The sequence below is a fragment of the Parasteatoda tepidariorum genome, chromosome 9 (genome assembly GCF_982258835.1).
Source record: "Parasteatoda tepidariorum strain Cologne lab strain chromosome 9, Ptep-v5.0, whole genome shotgun sequence".
Lineage (NCBI taxonomy): Eukaryota > Metazoa > Arthropoda > Arachnida > Araneae > Theridiidae > Parasteatoda > Parasteatoda tepidariorum.
This window is the reverse complement of record NC_141763.1, coordinates 77,265,905-77,293,348: the sequence shown is the minus strand read 5'-3', so window position 1 is coordinate 77,293,348 and position 27,444 is coordinate 77,265,905. Positions and strand designations below refer to the sequence as shown.

Sequence of the window (27,444 nt, the reverse complement as noted above, 5' to 3'; positions counted from 1 at the left end):
TTTCTTAGTTATTTCAGTTAATCATAAGCTTTAGTTAAGCATAAGCATTAGTTAAGCATAATTTTATAATAGATCTTGAGAATACAAAGCTGACTTGGCCATTGGTTTTCGGTAGCGGCCGAAAAACTCAGGCTAGAATTATTCATTTTTGGTATTGGATGGATATAATTACTACTCTGTTTAGACCTCTATTGTAATCGGCGAGTGGTTGACTTATTGTGGTCGGCGGATGTTGATGAAACTTAGCCCATATTATATGGTTCATGGGTAAATGAAATCTGCAATAAAAATTAGTTCAAATTTTGATCAATAAATGGCGTTTTTCAGGTATGAGAAATGATTTATGCAATTTGGTGCAGTTTTCACAAGTTAAAAGTCACTGCCGTAACAATCTTGACCACTTTGTTATTACCAAAGAAAAAACGGGCATTATTCGTAAAAATTTTTTAACAAAACGACAGATTACCGTCACTATGTTGCTGTAATAGATCGAAAAAACCCAATGTGCCAGAGTTGTACACGGTATAACGCGTTTTAAACATGTGTTTAACGAAATCGGATTGCACATTGAGCACATGTTCCAATTGCGTTTTATACCTTTATGCGCTTCCTTTTTCAACGGATGCTCGAAATTTAAACTAATTTTTTTTTAATTGTAAATTTCTTTTCTTCATGGCCCGTACTCACAATCGCACCGTTCGAATGCGTCATCTAAGATGAATATCGGTTTCGTATACAGAACCTATTTCTCGCGATTTCCTGATTCAGTGGCGTTTAACAACACACTCTGTGTCGCGTTTTCTTAAATAAATAAAAATTTGATTCTTGACTTTTTTTTTTAGTTTAGGTAAGAGGAAATAAAAACTCGGATTATAATTGTGATTAACTACAACCAAGAGAAAAATCCCCAAAAAAGAGAGCGAGTCGTTGAAGACCTCTGGATCTTCCAATTCATATTATCTTTGTATTTCCAATTCATGTCATCATATTTCCAATTAATATCATCTTCCAATTTCCTCTCCTCCATTACTCAGATATATCGGATTGTATAATGATGTTTCCCCTTGCCATGTTACTTTTCTCATTTAGATTTTTAAAAATTATATTTTGAAGTTTCGACGATGCTTACTTTAAGTACTATGTTTCATGCGTTAAGTTTCATATAGTTTCCAAGTTCAAAATATTTTAATCTGTTTGAAAATCAGGACAGAATCTAATGTGTGCTTTCTATTCCTATGATTATCCACACCCTTTTGAAATATTCTAAAGAGTTGTCATGGGTAAATAGTTCTGCTATGCGTCACCTTTAGTCCATTTCGTTCGCAAATAAAGTGGGTATCAAGTTTCATTGACATCTGTCAAACAGAACGAATTATATGTAGGTCTTAACAAGGTAACTTATAATTCTAACCAATTTGCATAATTTTCAGGCAATTGCCTGACTGGCATCCTTCGTTTCGAAAGCAACAAAAATCTGATGCGCCAATGTCAAGAGAAACAACATACAAAACGGATTATGAGGCCCCTCCGGATGATGTTCCGGCTCAACCAGCAAAACCTCTTAAGGATAACTTGGGTCTGCCATGTGGACCGATGGAGAAGATGACAACTTCCAGGAGAGATTACAAGGCACATCACCCTGTGAAAACTGAATCATTTAAACCGGATCTAGGCTACAAGAAACCAGAAGTAAGTAGGGAACGTTATTACTGCATGGGAAAAATTCGCTTGGGCAAATATGAACCTGATTAGTGAAATACATTTGCTTTGATTAGTGAATACAATACATTGGAAAGAATATATTTTTAACATCAATGGATAAATAGTTAATATTGAAAGCGAAAAAGCTTTTAAAAATCACGAAAAAGCTCTTAAATTAGCAATAACTTTTAAACAAATGCTAATTTTGAAAAAAAACTCTCGTTAAAATTATATTGCAATAACTTTCAAATTAGAATTTTAAAAAAATAAAATAAAAACTCTATGTTAAATTCATAAACAAATACGGTACTTTACACTCTGTAGTTGCAGTCTCGCGACCTGTAGAGCAGCCAGTGTGGAATTTTTTCCAACAAGTTCAACAGTTAATAATTCTGGAACAAATTATAGAATGATAAAGTTTGTTTTATTCCATTGTAATCCCTGTACACTTTTCTACACACCTTATTAATTTCAAACTTTTTAAGTCTTATAGTTTTGTGCTAAGCAAAAGAAAATATAACGTTATGTTGAACACCCAAAATAGCTGGGAACCTTACGATTTTATAATATAGAGAGATTTAATTGAACGAGACGAGACCAGAATAAAATCGTTAGCACCAAACGCGAAAAAATTATTAAAGTTCTTATGTATAGAATATAGTTAGATCCCAATTAGCTTAACTTCAAAAACACTCTCCTTTCCTTTCATGAAAGCCATCCCCTCCTCAGAGGATCAAAATTGTGATGGCATGTCTTCGGATCATCCTCCGGGATGTTTCCCAGACCGTCGCCAATAGCCCATTGTGCAGCTCTAGTGCGACGTAAATTAACAACAACAAAAAATCCTTTCATGAAAAAGAAAAATTTAATAATGTAACAATGAATAGGTAATGTAAGAGAATGTTCCATGAAATTGAAAAGAGATAATCATTTTAACAACATACTGAAGAAACATATCTTAATTTTTAAATACATAAAAATTTTCTACGATTGAAAGACTATGTAAACAATGCGGAATCAAATGTTCAACTTACTTTTAATGCTTAAAACAGAACTTATGATTAACTTTCGATATTTAAAAAAAAAAAATAGTTATTGCCGCTGTTTCAGAAATTTATCAGCTGGTATGCTTCTCACTGCCATAACTCGAAAACCATTACATGAAACGATATGAGGTTTTGCACATTTTTGGAGAATCGATAGAAGATTATTCATATGTTAAAATGTTTCTGATGCGGATATTATTTTTTGAATTATTTTACGTCAATTAGAAGATTTTTTTTTTGTTTTTTTGTGCCACATAATTTAGTTTAGCGGAAACTATTATCAAACATATTATGATTTTTCGGAAGCCACGTGTCGCTATGATTGTAAATAAATATTTTGTCTCAATTTGTTTAAATTTCGAATTAGTTTTGAAATAATTTAATAATTTTAATTAACCATTCGGAAATTTAATCGCAGTAATATATATATATATGTATTTGCAGTCATGACATTCTTATGAATAAAGATTTCAAAAAAACACTTTTGATCTTTTGTTATAACTTCCAATTTGTTTCGGAGTAATTCAATTTTAAAAACTTGATTATTTCTTAGATAATCCGAAAGATTAACAAAACAATATATATTTCTTACGTCTTTTATACAGAACAAAAATAGAATAGCTATAAATTCAAAATTTCATTTATAAGAAATTCAGTTAATTATTTCTTTCTCAAGCAAATCAAATTAGCTAAATCAAAAATCTAAATTTCAGGAAAATTCTGTCAACCTAAATTATTGTTTTATTGCTGCATAATAAAATTTCAAGTTGGCAGCTTTAAAAACAAAACCACAATAACATAAAGTTGGGATATTCAATTAGCATTGGTGATCATTTAAAAACCTTTAACTTCACATTAAATAAATAATTCCAAGAAATTGAAGCGGTAAGATATTACTGATAGATTGAAAACTTAATTTGCTTTGAAAATATATAAATAGGAAATAACAGTAGACATATTTCAAGCGCTCAAAAACAAACGCCCATTTTCAAGACTTGCCAGACGTGAATGAGAAGAAACAGAAGTGATTTGAATTATAAAACGTAAAGTTGTGAACGAAAAAGGTGAGAAACAAAAACAAACATAAGTTCCTTAACCACATCTCTTTGTTCTTCCTTTCTTCACTTTATTAATAATATTTTAATATGTTTTCTTTCTCTTGTTCTAATATTTATATTTATAATAAACATATTTAAAATGGACATTTCAGGGACGGTTTTCTGATTGCACAACCACCAGACATGATTATACTGCTAAAGCAGCAGAAAAAATACAGATTTCTAAAATGGGGGACAACCTTCACTGTGGAGATGGAGACATGGAGGACACTAGTATTTCGAGAAGAGATTATCAGTGGACATGTGTGGATTGTCCTGCTGGTTACCTTAAAAGATTTGGAAAAGATGCTCTCGTACCAAAATACACTTTCGATAAGGTGGAATCTGGGCATCAATTCTTTTGTAAAGAGCCCAAAATTAGCAGAAAGTCATGTTGAAAATTAATAATCAAGTTTTGCAATATTCATTCACGTATAATAATGAAGAACTACGATTACTTTGATTGCTTAAGAAATTCATTAAATTATTTTTTCTTTTAAGTGTTGTTTTTAGTTTTCACTTATTTAAAAATGATATACTAAATAGCTCGAAATTTAATGAATATTATTTAAATTTGATTGCAATTGCTTAAAAAGAAAGTTTGAATATTAGATATTTATTTTGAAAAAAAAAGAAAGGAGTTTTTTCTATTTCTTCCAAACTTGCCACCTCTGCTGTAAGGTACACAAAATATATTTTTATTTTTTAATAACGGCAGGCACTGAATTTTCGTTCTTCGCCTTAGAAGATGCCGGAAGTGTTGCTCATTTATCGTTACCCTGTGGGCACCTGTGAACCAAAGTCACGGAGGCGAGCAACATTACCCACGCCACACTGCCACAAATACCCGTTCATGGGGTGGGCCACATTCATACAGCAGAAGACAACAAACACACAGAGAGAGAAACATCCGTGCCCAGAGCGGGATTCGAACCCGCAGCCATTGGCTTCGCAGTCAGGCACGCTAACCACTCGGCCGGCGGTACACATAATATGCTATTGAGTTGTTTGGAAAGTAATTTTATTTTTTCCCAACAAAGGTTTTAATCGATTCTTTCAGGGTAAACTTCACACATAAATCATATAATCATTATAAATTTTGAATCAGATATAACTTCGAACTCTACAAGCAACCCCCAGTAATAGACTGAGCCATTTATAGAGAAGCCCTGAAAATAGCGCCATGGGAGTCGTTACCTTTAAGGACCCCCAGAGGTAGACCCCCTTCTAGATGGCTCAACAACATCGAAAATGACCTGGAAACCCTAAAGAATGGAAATTTGAAGGGAGTTGAAAAGGGGTTGCTGGCGTGAGTCAGTTGTTGGGGCAGCCAAGGCCGGCAAAGGGTCGTTGCCTTGACAATGAAGAAATCTTGAATAGGACGATTTACTTTTGAAAAAGTTTGATCGATTCTCGTTAGTAGTTTTTGGTTGGTGTCTTTTCAAATATTTTACTTTTTTAATACCGAAAAAGTAAAAATGCTGTTCATGCAAGAAAAAAAATTATCTGATGTGTATCGAAATGCGTTGATAGTACGCCAAAGTCAAAACTAGTGTACAAAATTTTGCTTCAGCAAAACTTCGATCAAGATCCACTGCACAAGTTTAGGCTGATGAAAGCATTAATTAAAGCAATCTGGCAAAGAACAACTCGACATATCGTTAAGAGAATAAATTTGGTGAATTTGAATGTTTGTGATCATTTGAAATGCATAGATTAATTCTCAAAGCTAGACATATGGGTAATCCATGTTCTAATGGAAAGATATTTGCACTGTCTCATTAGATGTCTGTAATTTGCTTCTCAGACGTCTAGAAAATTATCTACTTTCGAAGTCATGGGTGCCACTTTAAATATATTTCAAGGCTGAACTTATTCTTTTTGACGAATTAGAACAATCTAGAGTAATTTACTAAAACTTTCAGAAATTTAGAGCTCACCAAAATGTAACTTTCTAGATGGGCTCACATATTAAATCAATTATTTTCTTCTTCAGTCAGTTTTCTTCTCTATATTTTTTCTTCATTTAATTAGTTTATTTTTTACAACAAACAAGATAAAAAATAACAGCTAACCTTGTACATCTTTTCACATCAATCACTGAATAATAAACCACTAATTTTTTCATGAAGCTATTTATTTTTCACTTTGCCATTATTTATTATTTGTCCTATCTCTAATATTTTTTTCTTTCTTTTTTAAAAAAAATTATAATAATCTCAATTTAACTTTGGCCAGAATTTCAAAACATTGAGGAATTTAAAACAAAACAATCTAGATACAACAATAGTAAAAATTAAGTTTTAGCTAGCAGGCATTGAATTTCAGTCTCATTCTTTCATTACTGAGCTACATCATTAATTGATCATTTCACATTATGAAAATTTACAATGTTTACATTAAAATGTTATTTTTATAACAGAATATTTGTTACATTTTTAAGAAAAAACAGAAATCTTAATATTCAGGGGTGATTGTGAGTCCAAGTCAGAATTCCGGAAAATTTCCTGAGTTTAAATTGAAAAAAATTTAAACAAGTTTTTTTTCCCCTTTTCTCAATATTTCTTAGTTTACTTAAAATATATTTAAAATTTTATACATACCTATATCATTTACACATACCTATGATGACCTGGAGAAGTAATTAAAATTTACAAATATGTCTTTCTTTTTTGAGTTTATGATTATAACAACTATTTACTGATAAAAAATGAATATTAATTATGAATATAAGCTTATAAAGTATCTCTCTGGCTCTCCCTTACAAACAAATAAAATAAACTGCGTTTTTAAGTTCCACCTTTGAAAATTTGATTTCCGGAAACTTCTGTGATCAATGATTTTTTTAAACGTCTGGACCTTCGATCTCCGGATCACTGTTAACAAAAAATCCGGATTTTTTCCGGAGCACAATCAACCCTGAATATTAAAAACAAATGGAAAAGAGATATTAATTTATGAAACTTCATCCACTGATTCTCTCTCAAGATCGATTCCAGCCCCCAGGACTAAAGTCCCCGTGCTCGAAGCACATTATCACTGAGGACGCGAAACTGTTTGCCCGCAATATTTCTTAGGGTTTATAAAAATTTTGTATTTAGACAGTAATACTTTTTACTCCAAATGAGGTCATAAGTTACCTGGATCAGTTTTCGACCAGTAAAGAACAATAATTTTATAAGCAAGGATTCATGCTACTGCTAGAAAGATGGCTAAAAGTTTTGGATAAGAATGAACAATGCATGATCCAATGAAACATTTCGTTATTCTAAGAAAATCGTCTTTCATTTTCATAAAGAAAAAACTATAGTTAGTCAAAAGTAAAAACTCCCCTAGCCATTCGTCTGAACCCATGGCGGTGACTATGGTAATGAGGTACAACTATTTCAAGTAGAGATGTGGGGTAATTGTTTAGGACAGGTATTGGCCCGGGTCGGTGAGAGAGGGAATATTTTACCTTTATTGTGTTAGCCCTAGAGTGAATAGAAGCCACCCTCCCAGAAATGCACTATTCTTGTTTCCATAGCAGTAGACTGTCTGAGACTTTGCAGGGAAGGGGGGGGGGTTCTAACCGTAAGAAAGCTATATATTACTCTTTCTGATATCAACGCAAAAATATTAGTCATTTATAATTTACACTAAACTAACTTGCAACAAAAAATGTATCAACCTCTAATTTTCAAGAAAGCAATTTATTTAGCAAAACATTGAAAGAAGAAAAAATTGCTTCAAACAATATTCTTGAAAACCATACATCTTCACAGCATATTCATTAGACAAAGATACAGAAACGCGAGCACTTACAAAATTATTAAAATATACATGTTATAAATAGTATATAGTAAATAAATGCAGAATATGCTAATGGTAGACTATGGGAAGGCTAAATCCAGGAGTATAAAATAATTTCAACTCATAATTCATTCGAAATGTAATTATCAATCATTCACGTACATAAAATATCAACACAGATTAACGTATGACTAGGCTTTATACACACTTCTTTTATTAAGTCTTGATTCATTCGATTATTTAAACTTAATTTTCTTGATAATTTTAGGGGGGGGGGAAGATGATTGTCGTTTTAATGCAGAGTGATCAAAAAATAACAATTGGCTAACGGAGAAGCCTAATGGCAAAAATACAGAATAAACCATTAAGATAAAGTTTAATAGAAAGAAGAAAAAAAATTTAGAAAAAAAAAGGGGTGGAATATAAAAATTTTAAAAAGAATAGTTTAACTGTAAAGTAAGACTAATTTGAATTATTTTTGGAAAATTTTGCTCCACTTTATTTGCATGATTTGAAGATGAAACATTCCTTTCATTCAAAAAAATTGTTTGTGAAATTAATGAATTTATTTTTACAAACAAGTCCCTGTCCATATAAATTAAGACTATGGTACAGATAAATTTCTAGACTTGTAGTTAATAAAATATTTAAGGATGTGATAACGTACCCCAGTTGTGGGATATTATAATTCTTTCAAGTACTCTGGTATATTACGTCTCGCCACATAACTTCTTTTAATGATAAAACAAAGAATAGTATTCAATACAGATTCAAATTTGTTAATTAGGAAGAATTTAAATTGTTTTTGACTATTAGTTGATAAATCACACTTTTGACTGTTAAAATTACAGTTTGAGGGGTTATTGAACATTATTTTAGTGGGTTCACTCCTGATTCTGCAGTTAAATAGAGTCTCATAACACCTTATGTTATTTTTAGACATATAACAGGTTACGTATTGGCACTAAAAATATAAGTAAAAGAAAAACTGATGAGTAAAGAAAGTAAATTCAAACATATTATTTGAATGTTATGTGATCACATTTTCATTAAGTGGAATAAATTCGCAACAAAGAAACACTGGTTAGTAAAACATTTAAAGTAAGTACAAAATCAGAATATCATCAACAATTCATTCATCACTTTTCACTGGTCATCTTTATCTTTGGCTCCATGCTTTAAGATACGTGTGAATTCCATGTAGTCAAACATACCATGCTTATCTATGGGTGCTTCTCTGTACATTTCATCAACCTAAAAAACAATTTAAAATACAATCTTGATGACAAGCTTTATAAAAATGATTGAGATAGCAATAAATATATACATTTGCATAATATATACATATGTGTATAGATATATATATACATATATATAAATTATCCCATAATTAGTTACACTTAAAAGCAGGGTTTGCCAAGTGGGCCCACATTGAAAAAACCCACCCAGGTTTTATTGGGTGGGCCCACCTTGAAAAAACCCAAGTGGGTTTTTTCAACCAAATGCTAAGTGGGTTTTTTCAACAAAAAAAATGCTTTTATTAAAACTTATTAGTGCACATTTAATTTTATGTAATTTATTGTGCAGCATAAACTTGTCAAATAGAGTTGCATGATTCATGTGATTAAGTTTTGAATATTTGTAAAAGTAAAAGAAACTTGAATCTATAATTTTATAGTATTATTGAAAACTTTAAGTGGGTTTTTTCAAAAAGTAGTATTTTAATGAAATTAAATCAAATAGAAATTTAAATAATATGGTCTGAAAAGGTCAAAATTTCAAATATAGTTTCATGCTTTATATATTAATATTATTACTAATTCATTTGTTTAAACATATTGAAAAGAAATATTTTTTTTACTAAGTGATACATTAACACTTTTAAACAGTTTTATTTTCTGGTTTTAAAAAAATAAGCTAGAACTTTTTTATTAGTTGAAAATAATGGTTAATATTTTTGGTTAATTAGTGGAAAAAAATGAAGTAACTGATACTCTTTATAATTATACATAATTTCAATTTCACTTTCTTTTAATCTTATTATAACAATATGGAAGACCATTAAATATTTATTTCAGTTTTTTATTAAATTCAAAAGTTAGATGAAATTTTAGTTTTTACTGATTATAATTTTATAACAGGTAATATTTATAAGTTTAATAAATATAAGTAAATGTGTGTGAAAACAAAAAGATAAATAAATCCGTTCCTTTTATATTACTACATTTATATTTTATAATGCTTGAGTTAAAAATTGTGAAACGTTATGCACTTAACAATGAGGAAGATTCAAATATGCATTAGTGATAATGCGTTATTTAAACTTAATATAAAATACAAATAACAAATTTAAAATAACTTTTTGGATTTATTTCTATTTTTAAGCTTATACAACGCTTTTTAATATATAAAAATATTTACACAGTAAAACTTAAAGTTCATGAGCAGTAAATGAAAAAATCCAATTTTCCCCAGGCTTTTTCAAATAAAACCCAATTTTCCCGGGGGGTTTTCAATAAAACCCAACTGGGTTGGGTTTTTTCAAGCCCTGCTTAAAAGACTAAACTAATCATAAAGATAAGCCCTATCATTTTTTTTGTTTCATTTTCAAGTACTAGGCTAAGTTTAAAGGAGTGATTTATCAAGACTATTCCATAATACAAAGAGAGAAAAAAATTTTAATATCATTTTTTTATTAACAAATTTTTTAGTTTTTTATTAAATATTTTAGATATGAAAACATGAATTACAATTTTTAGCAATTTTGCAAAAGAAAAAAAAATATTTAGCTCACATTTAGTTAACAACAGTCATATAAAAATTGTAACATCAATCACAAAAGCTTTTTCTCTATTTCCGACTTTCTATCTGTCATTTCATGCATACTTTAAATGTTTCCTGTTAATTTTAAAAAATGCTTGAATAAATTTCAAAGGAAAAAAAATCCCATTTTCCCTTTACAAAAGAGGAAGAATTTTAAAATAAAAATATGTTTTACTCCATGTTCTTTCTAAACGTAAGTAACATTTTATATTTTTATTCTAAATAAAACACTTCATCCTTTTTCCTTAGGCACATAATATTAGGCTATTAAAAAACATACTACTTAACTTTATTAAATATTTATCAATGAAAAAAGTTTACAAATAAGGAAACCAATCAAAATTCAATCACCATGAAATACTCCCTCATACAAAAAATATATGATTATATGCACACAAAAAAATCTCTAATTTATTAAATTGAAAAAATATATCGATCCAGATTTAACACTTTTTTAAATGTGCAAATTAAAAAATTTAATATCAACAACAAAAACTATACTGTAGTAATTCATTTTAATGCTAGTTTATATTTATTTATTCATATCATTAATGTAAAAAATAAAGGTTATAAAAATATTCAATTCAAAATAAATTTAACTTTTTAAAAAAAATAGCTACATTCCTTAAAACTGGCTATTTTAACTGTCCTTTAGACTGATTATTTTAACAACCAATGGACTACCACTTGTAAAATTACATACTTTTGCATATACTTTTGAAAATAAAATACATTCATAAAAACTTGAATGTTTCATAAAATTTGAATATTTTAAGATAGTACTTTTACAAGCAAATTAAATAATGTGATATAAGTATTGAAGATAATTAAATAAACTGAAACCAAAAATAGAAAAACACTACTGTACCTAAAATTTCCTATTTGGTGTTTTTAATTTATTATGCAGAAAGCAGATAATATATTATCTTATTTTTATCTGAATGAAAGAAAATAGATATAATAAGATAAAATATTAACCTCCCACTAAGAATTTTTTCATTCCATTGATATGATAGATATTTTATAGTTAATCTTAAACTTTAAAACTAGATTCAAAGAAATCTATATATAAAAAGAAAGAAAAAAACATCAAAAATAATTGAAACCCAAATTTTACTTAATTAGGAATTTTTTAAGAGAAATCACGTCTTTTTAATGCAGCAGAAAAAAATTTTAATGATCAGGGGTCAGTCCAGACCAAATTTACTACCGTTTAGCGAAACCTTCACAAATTCAACTTTAGGAAAAACGGTAGTTTCACAAATTTAATTTTAGGAAAAACAGTAGTTTCACAAAATACTTTTTCTTAAAATTTTATTTTTGTATTCCTTAAGAAATGATAAATCCATATTCTTGTGTCCAGGATTTTTAAATATAATTTTTAATTTTTCACAAATTATGTCTAAATTTTCACAAAATAGGTACCGCTCAGAAAAACCTAGACAGACCCCTGACAATATAAATTTATTATTGCCATCAACATTTGATTCAGTCATTTATGATCAATTAAACACATCTAGCCTTCATGAAATACTAAATCCAGTTGAAAATAAAGTTAGAGATCATGCTTTTTAAAAGTAAAGGGCCATGTTTCCTACTTTTGCACTAAGAAATAGTAATTGTATAACTTAGCTGCCCATGACCTTTTACCTTAAGATTTAACAGCAAGTTAAACAGCACATGAAGTTTTATATACTAATAGCAGGGATGAGAGTAGTCAGAAAGTAAAAAAGAGGAAATCCAAGAAGAGGAAATTCAATATATATATATAAATCGCACTTTTTTTGTCTAATTTTTGTTTAAACTTGTAATCCATGTGATTATAAATCCCGATATGAGGCTTTTAAATCACGTGCATATGAAACTCTACATCGAATTTAAAAAATGCGAAAATACAAATCATGATGCGCAATTTTTAGATCAAGATGCATAATTTTAAAATCGCGCGATATTACAACCGCAAAAACGAATCACGACATTGGATTTTAAGCTCGGGTAGCTACATAGGGTTTTAAAAGCTCGTAAATACAAATCGCGAAATTGGTTTTTTAAATCTCGTAAATAAGAATCACAATGTTCAATATTTAAATGGCCTGAATAAGAATCGCAACGTTCAACTTTTAAATCAGGTAAATACGAAAATCGATGTTTGATAATAAAATTGCGATTTTAAAAATGCAAAAATACAAAACACGATATTAGATTTTTAAATCTCGTAAATACGAGTCATAATGTACAATATTATATTTAAAAAGCGTAATGCAATGCGCAACTTTTAAATCAGGTAAATACGAAAATCGATGATTGATATTAAAATCGCGTGAATAAAAATCGAGATATTTGCAGAGTCAGGACTTGGGATTTCTAAAAGGATTGTTTGAATTGTTTTTTGTTTACACAATAAATAAAAATTTACAAGATTAATTGAATGAGCAAATAAATATTTTCACCACAAATCCACCTCTATTTTTTTCTGCTTTTTTTGTTTCCTTTCTCTCCAGAATACAAGAAGCAGCGACGTCTAAATTACGAAAATACGAGCTATCCGGCCGACGGATAAAAAATACGGAAAATCTTATTTTCTATGCGTGAAATCGGAGAAAATAGCTAATATAAGTAAACATGCGGAAGGATTAGCAGCTAGGACGTAGTTTGAATTTTCTGTCTTTCTTTGAAAATCGTAAATAAATATAATAATTTGACTTTAACGACTGATTTTTTTTTTAAAAAAAACGGGATATTTATAAATAAATAAATATAAAAAAAAACGAAACTTTTAGAGAATCTGAATTTTTGATAAAAAGGCTGAAATTCGAGAGAAAAAAGCGAAAAAAATCTCATCCCTGTATAAAGGTCAACCAGTTTTATCCCAAGGAAATGATTTTTAGAGAAACTTCAGAGGGAGGAATGAAGACTTCAATAATTTCGCTCCGCGGAAAATTAAATTCCTCATAAAATATTTTAACTTGTGCAAAAAAAAATTTCGGCAGAAATTAGCGGGAAAAATCTGAGAAAAACCGGAAATCCGCGAAAGAATCTCATCCCTGTAATAGATACATCTTACAGCAAAGCTGAGAGTTTACAAAGATTTAGCCATGTTCTGAAATGATTATTTGGTTACACCCACTAATAACCAAAACAAATATTAATAAAACTAATTACATTAAAATGAATAAAATCAATGAGGACTTCACATTTCCCCCCTTCAACTTTTAAGCATAATCTCGACTGTAAGACAAGTTCTTTGTTAATAAAAAGCAATGTATCCATGTTTGAAATGAGTTTTTTCTTTTCTTATTTGAAAGTTACTAATATATATATATATATATATATATATATATATATATATATATATATATATATATATATATATATATATATATATATATATATATATATATATAAACCAAAAAAAAATTTGACCATTTGAATCAGATGAAATCAGACCTGCAAACCAATCAAACTGAAAATTGAAGAAAAAAATTTCAAAAATGTAGAGAAATTTTCAAAACTTTGGAGATTGCTTCTCAGCAAAAAAAGGGAAGAAAAAAAATTATACAACAAAAAAGAAAGACAAAAATACCAATAAGCCATAACCAGGGTTGGGTTTTTGCCATCAAAAACTGGTTTTTGACATGACAGTGGTAAAAACCATGTTTTTACCGGTAAAAACTGTCAAAAACCTACTGTTTTCTCTAAATTATGGCATATAGCAGGCAATATATTATTTTCACATAATTGCCTTTATAAATAAATGTTGTAAATGATTGCTATTGATTTTGCAACTATATACATGTATTCTTATAGAAGGATATACATTCATATAGAAATATTGTAATATACTTATTGAAAATAGTGATACTTACTTTTATTATTATAACTTGATTTGCAAAGGATTCAAAATTTTGCACTTCTTAATTGTTAGAAATAAACAAACAAGCAAAAAAGCTTGGAACTACTAATAAATTCAAGAACTAAAAAGAAGAATTTAAAATTTGGCATTTCTTAAATATTAGAAATAAGCTAAACAAAACTTTCAAAGCTTGTAACTACTAACAAACTCTAAGTCAGTGATTCTCAACCTTTTTTTGGGGGCGGCACACTTTTAACGATTTTGAAATTTGACGGCACAAAAAAAAAAAATTAGTTTAAAAGTTGTTTACTTACCTATGATACACCGTGTTAAATAGTTTGTGATAATAATTTTGAATGTGAAATAAAATAATATGTACTACAAAAGCACGTTTATTAAGGGATTAATTATTTCTTCCGACTAATTTTTTGTTAGTTAGTAATAGTTATTTATTTTTTTGCTAGTTATTAATTGTTAGCTTGTTTTCTGTAGTTATTATCTGTTCGTTGTTTTACATTAATTCTTATTTTTTTGTGATTTCCTGTAAACTAGTATTTTTGCTAATTTTTAATTGCTAGCTTTTTTTTCGTTAGTTATTCTTTGTTAACTTGTTTTGATAACTCTTTATTGCATAGCTTACTTTAATGATTAGTTTTTATTTCCATTTGAAAGTTAATATTTAACCTGCTTTACTTTGTTAATTAATAATTTTAATAGTCATTAAATTTCCTACCTATAATTTCAACATTTTTTAAAATTGTCAAAGACAATTTAAAAACTTTCTTCTTATTCTAACTTATTTTAAGATTGTCTGAGACAAGACAATCACCGACAAAGATGTTCACGCGTTTAAAGCGTGGAAAAGTTATAAAAAGTATATATATATATATATATATATATATTGTATATATATTTTTATATATATATATATATATATATATATATATATATATATATATATATATATACTTTTTTTTAATTTAAACTTTACTCGTAATAAAAAAAGCATTATAATTTTTATTGTATCATTTCCAATATTTGATGGCACATTTAAGGAATTTGGCGGCACACACAAGTGCCGCGGCACAGTGGTTGAGAATCACTGCTCTAAGTCAAGAATGACTTGACATTCTTCAGTAATGTAATATGCCAAACAAAATGACGCTTGGAAATGTTGAAAAATTTGTTTAGTATCCTAATATTTTACTTCAAATAGTATGTTTTGATATAATCATGTTGGGAAAATGCAAGAATCTGTTCTTAAATATCTTTTAACAACTTTTTTTCATAATTTTATTGCCCAAAAATGAATTAATTTTAAATTATAAGCAGTTAAACTCTAAAATACAGTTTTACCAAAACTATGGGTTTTTGACAGTTTTCGACGTTTTTGACATGACGGTAAAATCCATGGTATAAACCGGTAAAAACCGTCACGTGTCAAAAACTTGCCAACCCTGGCCATAACAAACATAAATGCTAAACCATATGTGTAAAAGTGATACATGCAACAAGGATGATTGTGGCTTCAGGAAAAAATACCTGAAATTTCAGCAGAAAAAGAGCATGCTTATGCAGGAGGCATACATATTTTAACATTACTTGTAGCCTAATAAAGTAGCTCATTCAAATCTTTACTAATGCAGATTTAAATTTTTTAGTAAACATTTAGTAGTTTAAAATGATTAACTGTAGAAAGAAGCATTCAGAAAATTAATTAAAAAGTGGCAAAAGTCTTTTTAAAAAAAGGGGGTAAAAAAACATGTGAAAAATCTGGTTGGGGAGAGAACTAATGTAAAAATGGGTGAATTAGCAAGTATGTGCAATGAATTCCAATCCACATACGTGCAAGATCAGATCCCAATCATAATTTTAGTAATATAATTAAAATTTCAAATCTTGTTAAAAAAAATGTATCAAAATATGTAAAACATTATAAAAATGATCTTTTCAAATATTTATTATTAAATTATAATAATTATGTTTTGGAGAAGTAAAACTAATATTTACATCTTCTTCTGTAAACCTATCACCCATTGTAGTTAAAAGTTCTCTTAGGCGTTCTTCATTGATTCGACCATTATTTTCTTCATCAAAACAAGCAAAGGCATTTTTAATAACATCTTCAGGATCCGTTCCTTGAAGTCTTTCTCCAAAAAGAGTTAAGAACATCGTGAAATTTATAGGACCAGGTGCCTCCTTCATCATACCTTCCAGGTAATCATCTTCAGGATTTTTACCTGCAAAATGTACAAATATTAGTCTTTGATTTATAATTATAATTCTTGAAACACATAAATTTTTAATAAATAAAAATGATAGCATAATGGTTGCAATTGTAGTGTTCGACCAAGTAGATAAATTGGCATCCTATATATAATGTCCTACAACAACACTTTTCATGATTATAAACATTCTGTAATTTCTGTTCTTTAATACTGTAAAAAATAAATAAATCTCCCAAATTAAAATTGAAAAAGGAGTAATTTTAATTAGAATTATATATTTCATATTCAACCTTCACAAATTCTGCTATTATTTAATCAAAATACAAGTTGAAAATTATGACAAATTGATTTTATGTTTTAAATTTATAAAAATTAAAACGTTATGGCATAATGGTTCATTTTTTGGAAAAGTAACAACATAAATTTCACTTTCAAAGATGGAACAAATAAAAATGCATTTTTCTCGATTTCTCTAAGAATACTTTAAAACACTATTATTTTCCGTATTAAATTTTTAAGAAAATACAAAATGGTCACAAAAATGGTCCTTGAATTCCTACCTACCAAAAAATAATTATAAATGAAAAAAAAAAATATTTTTAAGTTAAAATAATCTAATTAGATTCCTAAAATTAAATTGAATTAAAATGTATAAAATTTATAATTGCCAAATGAAACACCTGTCAAAACTATTTAATTTCTGCTAGCTAAAAATATTTTAAAATTATTCTTTCAGGAACATTTCATTTCAATTTTGAAACACAGTTATTAGGATGAAATCTAATACATTTCTGATTATCACAAAATACATTTAAACTAAAAACATAGAATATATATATAATTTCAGTTATGCATGTGATTCACCCATGAGTGAATAAAATATATGTAAGTATTATTTTATTTCATTGTTAACTCTAGTCTGCAAGGCTTAAGAAAACCAATCTGTTATATTATATATTTGTAATTCAACTAGATAATTTTTAAATATAGATAACCATTCAAAACTTTTTCTTTTTAAAAATTACCATCAGCAATATTTTTTTCTTGTTGCTATTTTTGAATTTTTACACATTTGATAAATCCAGTCTTTAACAGGTTCAATGATAATTTTTTAAAAGTTATTTGATACTCAAATAAAATATTTTAGGAAAAATTAAATTTTAATGTATGCTAGAATCATTTGTTACAATTAAAATTAACTGCTACAGCAAAAAGGACAATCCTTTGAAATGAACATAAACATAAAGATAAATATCATTTCTCTTAATCATTGCATTCCAATTACAATTACTTAGGAAAAAAAATTGTTAAAACATTTTCAAAATATCACTTGCTTTAAAGAAAAAACTAATTATTTTTTGTAAATTTTAATTTTACTAAATAGAAAATTTATTTTGTTAAAACTATACATAAACATAAAACTTTCAATAATTAAAAAACAATATTACGAAATAACTTTTTTGGTAAAAAAAAAACCTAGAAAAAATTATCTAAAATTATTTTAAAAACTATTTGAGAGGACACTTGTTTTCCCAGCTTCGTCTTGCTTTCAGCTAAACTTATGGTTAAATAGAAATAAATCAGTTCCAGCTTAGTTCTTAAAATACAAATAAAACAGTAAAAACATGTTAAATATTCTACACTTACAGCATTGATCTGAATAAAATATTTCAACGGACTCTGTAAAAAAAACTTCTCTTTCTAGATTTTATGAAAATATACAAAATTAGGGCTACACCAAAAGAATGAAAACCACAACACAATTATTCAATATCAGATTTGTTTTTTTTTTTTAAAAAACTTTTTTTAACAGCTTACCTAATGATGCAAGCATATCATGAAGATCCTCTTTGTCAATAAAGCCATCTCTATTATGGTCAATCATATTGAAAGCTTCTTTGAACTCTTGAATTTGGGCTTGATCAAACATAGCAAACACATTAGAGGTTGCTCTTTGGGCACGTTTTTTGGTTGTACCACGACCTCTTGCTTTTCTGCTAGACATGATCTAAAATTGAATAATAAAAACAAGTATTAATGAATCATAAAAATAATTTAGTACAGGCAGTAATAAATTTAAATTATGAAATAAAAACTAATTGTCTTTTAAGTTTTAAGCTGATTTTCATTAAATCAGCTTAAAATGTCAGATCAACAGGTTTTAGACTTCCTGAAAATTTGGAAGAAAAAAAAATATGAGTAGGTTGGTCTTATATTTTTCGAATTGGTTTACTTCTGTGATATTTGATTTCATTTTTCGTGAGTCCCAGTCTGGAAGTCGAAAAAATCTTGGTTTATTTTAATTTTGGCACAGGTATGATGAAGATATCTTTTCCAAGTAAATTACTTAAATAAGCATGCAGTCAACATTTTGAATTGAATTTATATAGTAAAACAAATAAATTTCAAATAAAATTGTTGCATAACTTTCTCTTTTAAATTCCAAACTGATTTTAGATTAAATTAAGAAAGTTAGAGCTTCGAAAAGTCCGCCTAAGAAGATTATAGCTAAATAATTTATTCATATAACATATGATATAGTAAATTCTTTTAGTGAATTGAATTTATACAATAAGTAAAGCAGTTATATATTTTCAATTAAAAAAGATATAGAAAACAAGTAACGATTAATCAAATTTATGAAACAATGACAGCTAAAAAAATATTAAAATATATAATATTAGTCATTAAATTATAAAACGAATGGATTCTACATAGAAAAATGTAATATTTTTAAGTTTTAAATTGAAAGCTTACTGCAGTTATAGAGTTCAAATTGAAATATGAATTTAAATTTTAACGTCAGGCAGACAACGCCTAAACCACTTCAAAACGTAAATATTTGATTTCTCATCGCATAACTATTTTATGATTACAGTTAACAATGTCAATCTAAACATTCAAAAATAAATATTTTTATGAGATCTATTTATGTGAATATTTAGTAAATATTCTTGAAATGCACCTTAAAATTTGATTCATTATAAAATTCCTTTAATTGTTATTAATTCTTAAATTATTATAAATTATAATATTCAGTTTGGCAGGTTCTCTTTGTTATGCTGATAGTATTTGTTTCGGAGTGTCTATTGCACCGATTATCGGCGCAGTAAAATTCATTTTGCTATCTTACCGATCAAATTTTTAACCAATCATAGAGCGTATCTGTCCACGTGACTCTCCGATTTTTTTTTCAAAAATAATTTAGCTCTGTTTACAGTAGTCAAGGCAGCTACAATTTTTGTAGCATCTTGATTTTCTTCATATGAAGAATAACAAATAGCCATTCATGAATTTGAAAAAGAAAAAAGGACGATCTTCTGGAAGAGAGAAGCGAAAACTTTACAAAATGCTTCAAAGAAATTTAAAAAATTTGATAAGGCTCCGCTGGAATTGAAATACACATGGTGGAAGAATTCATTAAAAAAAATGTACAGATAACAGTCGCCAATCCAAGTAAGTAAATTTTGTATTGTTTAATTAGTTTTTAAAATGTGTTATTTAAAATGAATTATTTAAAATGTGTTAATTGATTAGCAACATCGTTCCTGATGTCACCATGTCAATAGTCACTATACACCTTGTAAAGAACAATTTAACACTCTTGTTTTATATGTTCTCTGACCTGCTATCTATTATTTTATATTGTGTCTGCAAGCCCTTATAGAGTTTAGTTTATACATTTTTTATACGTAGTTTGTTTAAAAAAAAATTTTATTTTCCAGAACCTTTACTCAAAATTGTCCAGCTGCTGTCTCCAGATAAACAATTTTTGCAGATAAAATCAATGAATGAGGATCATGACCATGTCCTCTCCGAATCTTTGTTCCGTTCTTCGCCTAAAGAAAGCCTGATACCTGTTGAGCACCAAGAGAAAGTTCAAAAATATGTGAATCTCCAAGTATCTATATTTCTGTTCCATTTCATATAGGTAAAAATTTTTCCTACATTTACTCTAATTATCTCCATTTTCTATCATAATATTGTTTGTATAGTTAAGAAATTATTTTGTTACTCAGAGTGATTTACACTGACTTACATGTGAATATTATAATATCTATTTGAACTTATTGTTGTTGCTCAAACTGTTGTTAATGGAGATTTCTGTATCGTGATCTGCGGCAGAGTAATCGCAAAGTCCAGGAAACTTCCGGGCAGTGACCCGCGAGAAACTAAAAGAAATGTCATAGAAAGGGACTGACTCGTAAGGTATACCTTGTAGTTACCCCTAGGCCCAGAAGCAGAAAGTGCCTAAAACTGCGACGTACGTCGCAGAACAAACGAGGTCCTGCAGAACAATTTGTATCTTGAATAAGTGACAGCATATTCCTGCGATAATAATTTATTAATAATTCATCGTCATTAACAAAATTTTTCACCTCAAAAGTGATTGAAAAAGTAACAAATCAAGAATGTTTGCCTTGGTTTAAAAATAATGTACAGTATCTGTGTATGATCCTGTATTTTAATAAATGAAAATATGTATTTTTCGGCGGAAGAGCCGCGGCGCTATCGGGAAAAAAGTTGTTTTTTTTCCTACATGCGGCGCTTCCGATGCAGCGGCGCTTCCGACGAAATATTTTTTAGTAGCAAAAAAATTTGTCAAGGAAAGTTATTTAAGATGGAATAATTTTCTGAGAGAAAGACTATTTAAAAAAATTAATAACGAAGTCAACGAAATATTCGCCCATATCGCGATCTGCTGCAGAACATCGCCAATTCTTAGCAAACTTTTTGGCAGCAGCCTGTAAGAAAATAAATAAGCGAAATAATAATTTTAAAAAAACATCGCATAAGGAGAAAATTTAAAAGGTATGCATCTTGTATCCATCCCCAGTTTAAGGAAAAATCGCAAGCTAGAAATCTATTTAGCGCCTTGGCAATTGTAATTTGAGCGAACAGAAAAGGAAGTATAGGACCCTAAATCCGACACTCACGGGACTGACGAAATGCCGAACTTCGGATCTCTTTCGGAAATTCCAATATGGCCCCCAAATTTTACTATAATTCAATTCCACTGTTAATTTCAGAAAAACCAATAAATTTAGTCAAGTTTCGATCGTAGATTATGATGGGGTGAATTTAAAACTGGCCCATCTTAAGAGAAATTTTACTAATCAAAATAATAATCTATATAATATAATCAAGAAGAAATAATCAGAATCCTATGAAGAAGAAACAATCGTTTCTTCTTTGGAGCGAGATCATAGTTCTCGTTTTTTCTTTTAGATAACATTTTGTTTTAACAAAAGACGCTTACCTCGCAAGAAGAAAAAAAAAGCTAACAGGGAACTACAAAAAAAAAAAAATTTTTTTTTTAGCAATTAATGCTAAGAAACTAACAATGAATAACAACAAAAAACAAGCTAAAAACTAATAACGATAAAAAAAAAAACAAGCAAGCAACAATTAACAAGAAAAAATAAAAAGCGGCAAAATAAAAAAAAATTTTATGAATCAAATAAAAAACCGCAAAAGGGATAGAATTCATTTTGTTGTCCACATGGTAGTTTCAATGTCAACTGGGTGTGGCCAATTTATGGTCAAACAGAAGAGGGAAATTTGGGGGTAAAGCACAAGCACAGCTGTCAAGATTGATTGATCAGTTTTTTCCAACTTCCATTTCTTTATTTTGTTCATTGGAAATGCAAGTGTTTTTACTTCTCACTTTATTTTAAACTGCTTAAGAAACAGATGTTTCTTTTGACACAGATTTATAATTTTTTTTTCAAGCTTTTTTATTTTTAAAAGATAAAATAAAGTAAGTTACTTCAACAGAATAAAATTCCAAATAAAAAGAATATAGCTGATTTTTTTTGTCTTATCAATATAAATTTCTTAAAAAAAAAAAATTAAAAAAAAAGATTAGATCAGATTAAGTGCCAAATTTTGGAATGCTGGATTAGGGGTCCCATACCCTGTTCTTTTCCCCAACCCCTTTTAAATATTGAGTCACATTGGGTTATTTCCATTGAAGGAGAGGGCATTCTACCCTCTAAAATTCCACCCTCAAAGATTGTGAAAGTGAAACTTATTTCCCGTTCGCTAATTTCTTCAGAATTTTTTTGGGGCCTGTTTAGTTATTTCTTATTCTTGTTATTATTAGTTATTTCGTTATTATTAGCTGTTTCGTTATTATGTATTAGTTTTTCCTCAAATTGTTAACGGTAATAAATTTTAAAATCTTTTTATTTTAAATCTTTCTTTTAATAAATTTTTATTGTATTTTTCTTATTGCATTGTTTTACGGATTCCTGTAATCAGTTCAGCCTTAATTCAGCTACTGAACTTATAAATATTTTTTTGCTGTTCTTCTGTTTTTTGGCGTGGTGCCAACTAGTAAGAACAACTTTATTTGATATAGTTTTGTTGTTTTCTTTTCTTTTTTTTTGCTGAAAGAGAAAACTTTTTTTGTTGCTTTTTTTTTGCTGAAAAAGAAATTTTTTATTATAATTTAGAAATTAAAACTTTATTTTGTGAAATGCATAAAAAAATGTAATTTTTTATTATACAGATATTCTAAATGGTAATTTAAAGGTCTCTTCTGAAAGGATGCTGATATACGCGGTTCAGCGCCTTTGCGGCGCTTACTATAACTTTTTTTTAAAAAAATTCATTTTTATCTAGGTGCGGCGCTTCTGACGAAGCGGCGCTTTCGCCGAAAAATACGGTATTTTAATGTAAAGCTAACTTTTTTTCGCCGTGAAATCCTTGCAGAACATTTGTATATATTAATAAGTCCTGTTGCAGAACATTTGAAAATATTCTGCTTCTGGGCCCCTAGGGAATTATCTACATATATTTTTTAAAAAATTTGCAAGTTTAAAATCTGTTTGGCACCTTGACAATTGTAGTTGCTTCGCCAGATCACAATACGAAATATCCCCTGTTTTTTTACCCTGCCATAATGTCAAATGTATTTTAGTTATATATAAGAGCATAGTAAATTTTCATATGCAGTCCTTGCTTTAAATTTTATGTATCCATGAAATATGGTTAGAAGCAAAGACACATGGAAAATTCAAATTCTGAATTTGTTTTTGGCCAAGTAAAATAAGTTTTGAGGCAAATTTAATGTTTGTGTTCTAAAAATAAATTCAATGAAATACTTGTAAGTAAAGCAAGTACATTGACTTAAGTTATGCAAACTGTTATAACAATATAATTTTTTTAATAATTTAATGCATGACCCTTATAATAGTATTATATTAGTAAACAATTTGTTTCCGATTGAGGAAGAATATATTCGGAGTGTTATTATCATAAATAGTGATTTTGTGCTGACATTTAATATAATTCATATTTCTTTAAATATCTTTATTCACTTTAAATTATGACATAGTATTTTTTATGATAATGATCTTTTTTTTATAAGTTTTACTGTGTAAATATTTTTATTTAAATAGTATTGTAAAAGCTTAAAAATAGAAATAAATCCAAAAAGTTAATATAAAATGCATATAACAAAATTAAAAGGAGTTTAAATAACGCATCATCACCAACTCACTAATACATATACAGTGATACCTCGAGATACGAGTTTAATTCAATCCCTAACCTTGCTCGTATCTCAAAGCAATTTTGCCCATTGAAATGCCATTAATCCGTTCCGTCCCCAAATATGCTACCCTCAATTGTTTTTGTTGTGTGTTTTTGAATAAGAAAAATGTATTTATAAATGACAAATACTATATAAAAACATAATAAAAGAGGTAAAGCAGAAAAAACTGCTTTTATAAAGTGTACATGCAAATTTGTATTTTGGTTACTTAAATGCAACTTACACACAACTTAAATGCTACTATATGCTTAATTTTAGTCACTGCTTTTCTCTTCACTGGTCTTTGCTTTTTTAGCCAGATTTAAAAACTGTCCAAGGAGATTTGTTTCTTCCTTTTCAGAATGCTGGAGAAATGAGTTAGGCAAGTATCATTAAATAGCTCCGATGTACTACTAGTTTCAACTTTTTCAGGGTGTTTCTTTTCCACGAACTGTGAAATTCTCTTCCACATTCCCAAGAATTCTTTTATCTCATTTGTAAAGATAACCTCCTCCACCTCTGGTTCTTCCTGGAATCCAATTTCTTGCAGTACGCCCGAATGCTCACCCATCACCAGGTCCATGGATTTTCTCAGAGGCACAATCTCCTCCTCCGCTGGCACTTCGAGTTCGAATCCTTCAAAGCTACGGACTTAGCCGACAGCACAATTTTCGGCTATAGACTTCGAGGCTCGGTGGGTGAACGGGAGCATTGTCGAGGACGAGAAGGGCTTGCAAGGCCATTCCTCGTATCTCAAATAACTCGTGTGTAAGGGCATTCGTATCTCAAGGTACCACTGTATTTGAATCTTTTTTATTGTTAAAGACACAATTTTTAACTCTAACATTATAAAATATAAATGCAACAATAATGTGAAAGGAACAAGTATATTAATCTTGCATTAAAACAATTTCAATTTGGTCAGATTTATTATTTTCCCTTCCTTAGCTTTTCTAACTGCACAATTTAGCAAATGAGATTACAATACACAATTTAGCAATTCTTTCTAAAATTAAAAAAAAATTTCCTTTTTTTTGTTTTGTTTTGCATATTTAAAAAAAAATCACTCATTAAATGGCCCAAAAATTAATTCTATTATTTATGCCGGGTTCAAATCGTCCTTAAAAACTACTTTATTTTTATTTTAGCAATTTTTATCTTCTGCAATGATTTCTTTTATCTAGCTTTTTTTTTTCTTAAAATATTTTATATTTTTAGGTTTAACGACAAAAGTTGTTGGTTTGAAGAGGAAGAAAGGTAATAGGCCCACTCCTTTTACAAGAAAAGCAGTTTTGGAGGGAAAAAAATATGCTTATGAACTGCTTTGTAGATGAAGAGACATTATCGAAGACCATAAATAAAGGCATTTTGAAGAAGAAGCTGCTATTGAATGTGGTATAGAGAAGGTTTCTTCTTGTATGGAATCATGTGTTGAAATTAATGAAGTGAAGCTGTTCTTTACTTCTGATGGGTGGCTATTGGTTAAAAATGTGATTTTACAAAATCGAGAATGATGACATGGGAATGTTATTCATGCAAACAAGATTGCGGTATGGTGATACTATTTTGTGCGACTCTTATTCGCAGTGGTATCACTATTCCTGTGTCGGCCCTCTGCAGCCTCCAGAGCAAAAGTATTGTTCAAAATCTAAACTTTTTAGACTTTTTTTTTTAGCTTATTTTAATTTTCTTCCTGTGAGATATATTTTGAATAGATATTTGTCATGTGCAAGCCAATTTTGAATAAATATTTGTCATGTGTAAGCCAACTTTATATTTTTTTTAATTCTGAAACAAACTTTATTTCTTAATTAGTCATTTTTATTGCTTTTTTTTAAAAAAAAAAAATATTTGTTTAACCATTGTCAAATTTCAAGTAAATGTCCACATAAAAACTCATCATTTACCTTTCATTATTAATTTCTGATGGACTTCAATGACATAAATTTTCCCACCAAGTTGTTAAATAATTAAGTTTCTAGGTATAGGTGTTACCTATTTTGATAGAATAGTACTTTACTTTCAATAAATTTGCATTCAGTATGTTCCTTTTAACTGTAATTTATGTAGTATATGTTTCTTTCAACTTTGTGATTGCTTGCTTCTAATCCTAATTGTATAAATTTATATTTAGTTTTTTAAATCTGCTACATTTTTGTCCAATAAAAGTTTAGTTTCTTCCTGCATTTGTGTTTGATGAAATTTTGATAATATACAAGGTTTTGTATTTATAGAAATGTTTCGAGAATAAATTTTTAAAAAATCTACTCCTTTCTTTACTACACTTAATCTTTAAATATTGATTATAAAATTCCTATTTATCAACTTCCTCTGTTTTATGAAGATTTTACTTTGAAAATTATCTTTTATATTTGATTCTTAATTTAAATAAGTGGAACTTAAAAAATTTTAACCTCCACAACATATGTATAATATCAAACATATATAGTACCAAACATGGTATTACTTTGATACAGGCACTGAAAAAATTAAATCGTATTTAATTAATTTTAAATCTTAAATGACAATACAAATAAATCTGAGTTACTTAAGATTCCAGCAGTTTATCTTCACACAATTTTATTTTTTAACTTATTTTTGTGTCTACTCCAGGTTAGTGAAAGGACATTTTATACTATGTCCCAGGTTCAAAAAACAAGTGCTTTAAATTTCTCAAGAAATACTTAAAGGATTATTTTGTAACTTTGAAGATGTTTAGTTTTTTGCGCTTCAGACACAGATCTATAGCAATTCAGTTGAAATTTGAGACTTCTACCCGTAAGGCAGAAAAAATTCTAAGTTTATTTACAATAATTCTCTTAAGTGGTAAAGTGACAAATTTAGCTTTCAGTGGTCCAAAAGTAATCGTAACTTGTTTTGTCAATAGGCAGGGCTGATTACGCTCTGGAAAAATCCCGAATTTTTCGCTAACAGTGATCCTAAGATCGAAGGTTCAGACGTTTCAAAAAATCATTGATCACAGAAGTTTCTGGAAATCAAATTTTCAAAGGCGAAACTTAAAAACACAGTTTATTTTATTTGTTTGTAAGGGAGAGCAAGATACTTTATAAGCTTATATTCCTGATAAATATTTATTTTTTATTAGTAAATAGTTATTATAATCATAAACTCAAGAAAAACATACAGTAAAACCTTTTTTTCTGCGTTGGATAGGGACCGCATAAAAGAAATCATACAAAAAAAATTATAAGTTATTACGTATAACAAACAACTTTGTACAATATAGTACCTAAAAAAAATAATTTATGCGGTGCTTAGGGACCGCATAAAAAAAGTTGGACTTAAAAAAAATACATCAATGATTTATGAGAGAATGCTTTCAATTAAATTAGACCTAAAGAAA

At 28.5% G+C, this 27,444-nt stretch overlaps 3 protein-coding genes and 1 long non-coding RNA gene across 5 annotated transcripts in view; 3 read left to right on the top strand and 1 right to left on the bottom strand.

Annotated features, from left to right (window-relative positions):
- The window catches only part of LOC107437565 (uncharacterized), a 10,501-nt gene extending 6,159 nt beyond the window's left edge, over positions 1-4,342 (top strand). The window contains exons 3-4 of the mRNA XM_016049624.4: positions 1,431-1,689; positions 3,958-4,342. Of these exons, the coding sequence (XP_015905110.3) occupies positions 1,431-1,689; positions 3,958-4,242 (544 nt within the window). The 3' untranslated portion in view covers positions 4,243-4,342. The remainder of the gene's footprint in view (positions 1-1,430; positions 1,690-3,957) is intronic.
- Positions 4,343-7,517: 3,175 nt separating this feature from the next.
- LOC107437570 (myosin regulatory light chain sqh) lies at positions 7,518-19,618 on the bottom strand. Its single transcript, XM_016049628.5, has 4 exons — positions 19,298-19,618; positions 18,359-18,548; positions 16,323-16,552; positions 7,518-8,890 (listed from the first exon to the last, which is right to left on the bottom strand). Exons 2-4 carry the CDS (start codon positions 18,543-18,545, stop codon positions 8,783-8,785), a joined length of 525 nt encoding a protein of 174 aa, XP_015905114.1. The 5' UTR covers positions 18,546-18,548; positions 19,298-19,618; the 3' UTR covers positions 7,518-8,782.
- Positions 19,582-27,444, top strand: part of LOC107437569 (uncharacterized) — a 37,913-nt gene continuing 30,050 nt past the window's right edge. The window contains exon 1 of one of the 2 annotated variants that reach the window (XM_087152171.1): positions 19,582-19,618. The gene's annotated coding sequence lies outside the window, so the exon portion shown is untranslated. The remainder of the gene's footprint in view (positions 19,619-27,444) is intronic. The other variant, XM_087152174.1, reaches the window with a different exon arrangement.
- LOC147804256 (uncharacterized) lies at positions 19,742-26,347 on the top strand. The gene is made up of 3 exons (XR_015429353.1): positions 19,742-19,996; positions 20,266-20,471; positions 25,299-26,347. It is a non-coding gene; the product is annotated as an uncharacterized LOC147804256 (long non-coding RNA).